Genomic DNA, 2,112 nt, shown 5'->3' with positions numbered 1-2,112 from the left:
AGTAGTAGTAGTAACAAATTTATTCCGAAAAAGGGTGGCACTTGGCCTGTTTGGGAAGGGGCTAAAGGGGTGTTACGAGTTAGGTGCGGCGCACTATGGAGGCTTCACAAGCGAAGCTCCACAGTGCGAGCAAGGTCGTTTTTTGGTCCTGTACCGGAGTAACCCACCCCTCGTAGGAGGTCACACCTGGTGGTCGGTGCTCCTCTCTGGTGTCTTTTAGTCCGTCACATTCCCAGATGAGATGTCTGATGGTCGGTGCTTGATCTGCGGAGCAGCTGCTGCAACGTGTGATTGGAGGTGGTGAGGGATCGCCTTCTTGATTGCACAGTTGGTTGTACCGCCACCTTGCCACCATGTCTTCTGTGATAGCGAAGCCCGTTCGCGCTTTAACAACAAGCACTTGGGCCCCCCGAGGTAGACCTTTAGGCAATGGATTCTCGAGGGGTGGTACATGATCTTTCAACCGGTTTTTCCGAATTTGCTTCCGTCGTCGTCATCTTCCTCCGGGCTGTGGTCAAGCGATGGACGGTAGATCGGCACTCCCTGCGAGCGGCGAGAAGTGCAAGCCTCGCTCGCCAGGTCGTGCGCGGCCTCGTTGTCCGCTTGACCGGAGTGCCCAGGCACCCACTGGATTTTCACTGCGACGTCTTTTTGTGCTTTTATTATGTTGCAGCCGCTTTTTATGGCGTACTCCGTGGTTCCGACTCTGGGAGGACCGATTAAGGCGTGGATAGCTGTGGAACTGTCAGTGCAGATCGTGACCGTCTTGGTTTGCTCGTTCACAATTCGGTGGTCTGTGAGAATCCAATTTACACCGACTTGAAGCGCCCGGAGCTCCATTTCGGTGGTGGAGGGTGTCTCGTTTAGGTGGTAATTTTGTAGGCGATGATAGCCGTCTTCGGTTCTCGCCACAACGGCAGCGATCTGAGTGTTCGGATTCCAGGATGCGTCCGTAAAAAGCCGCATCTCTGTGGGGTCCGTTGAGGGCTCGTTGAGTGCGCGGGCTACAGTGGCGCGCTGCGGCCCATAGCGTTGGGCGTTGGTCTTCCGGCTGAGTGGTCTGCCGTTCGTGACGGGGAAGTCCATCCACGGCGGCACGTGCGGTGGAACCTCGTCTAAAATGGCAGCCATGGTGGGGTCGTCTGAGAGAAGGAGGCGCTGCCCCTGAAGAGTGAGGAGACGGCGGTCCTGGGTTCCCTCGCGGCAATCTTGTATAATGAACCGTAGGGGTGGAAGTCTTCCGTAGCGGTATAGTTCTTCCACTCGGGTGTGGCGAGGCAAGCCGGTGATCACCCGAAGGGCGGCTCGGTAGAGGGTCTCCAGTTTTTCGACTTGGGTCTTTGTCAGTTGGAAGCACACAGCTCCGTACGTGGCCCGAGACACAAGGACTGCGTACACGAGGGTGCGCGCGATTTCGGAGGTGGCGCCTCCAAATTTAGTTGAAATTCGTTTAATGATGTGCACTATCTTTTTCCAAGTGGGCGTCAATTGCTTTAACCATTCGGCTGCACCACCACGCTCGGAGATGGGTATACCAAGGATGCGTACCCAGCCTGTGTCTGATCGCTTCAGGGACGCGCCTCCAATGGTGAGAGCAACCTTGGCTTGTTCCGCCCTAGAGCCTCCCAGGAGAATGTATTGCGTCTTCTGCACAGATATCTCCATTCCTGTATCTTTCAAGTAGTCGTGCAGCGCCGCCAGCGCCGCCTGGAGTGCTGCGACTGCCGATTCGGTGTCCTCGTGATCGTCTGCTTCTGTCCAAATGGTAATGTCGTCGGCGTACAGCGTGAACCGTACGCCATGGATGAGTTCAAGCTTGCGGGCAACTCCGGTCATGACTACGTTGAAAAGGAGTGGGGACAGGATGGCCCCCTGTGGCACTCCAACGCAACTTGAGAACTGCTTCGGTTCATCGCGCCCGGAGCGGACTTCGAAGGTTCGGTTGCAGAGGAAGCTCTTAATAATATTCAGCATCCGCTTGCCCGGGTACGCCTCCTTTAGGTCTCGTATGACTGCTTCGTGGGTGACCGAGTCGAAAGCTTTCTTTAGATCCACCGCAACAAGGATGCTAGGCACGGTCCGCCTGCGTCCCCGTTTGGTACTAAGGAGTCT

The 2,112-nt window shown here is 56.0% G+C and overlaps 1 protein-coding gene across 1 annotated transcript; it reads right to left on the bottom strand.

The window, feature by feature from the left end:
• Positions 1-459: 459 nt before the first annotated feature.
• LOC121835204 lies at positions 460-1,665 on the bottom strand. The gene has a single exon (XM_042289181.1). The coding sequence runs from the start codon at positions 1,663-1,665 to the stop codon at positions 460-462; it is 1,206 nt and encodes a 401-aa protein (XP_042145115.1).
• Positions 1,666-2,112: the final 447 nt, after the last annotated feature.

The sequence above is a fragment of the Ixodes scapularis genome, unplaced genomic scaffold, assembly GCF_016920785.2.
Source record: "Ixodes scapularis isolate PalLabHiFi unplaced genomic scaffold, ASM1692078v2 PGA_scaffold12__126_contigs__length_90152505, whole genome shotgun sequence".
Taxonomy (NCBI): domain Eukaryota; kingdom Metazoa; phylum Arthropoda; class Arachnida; order Ixodida; family Ixodidae; genus Ixodes; species Ixodes scapularis.
Note: the sequence above shows the minus strand (reverse complement) of the source record. Positions and strands in the feature narration are given on the sequence as shown.

Excerpts from the sequence above, each read along its gene's own strand:
- LOC121835204 (XM_042289181.1), bottom strand. The coding sequence starts at position 1,665 with ATGGAGATATCTGTGCAGAAGACGCAATACATTCTCCTGGGAGGCTCT.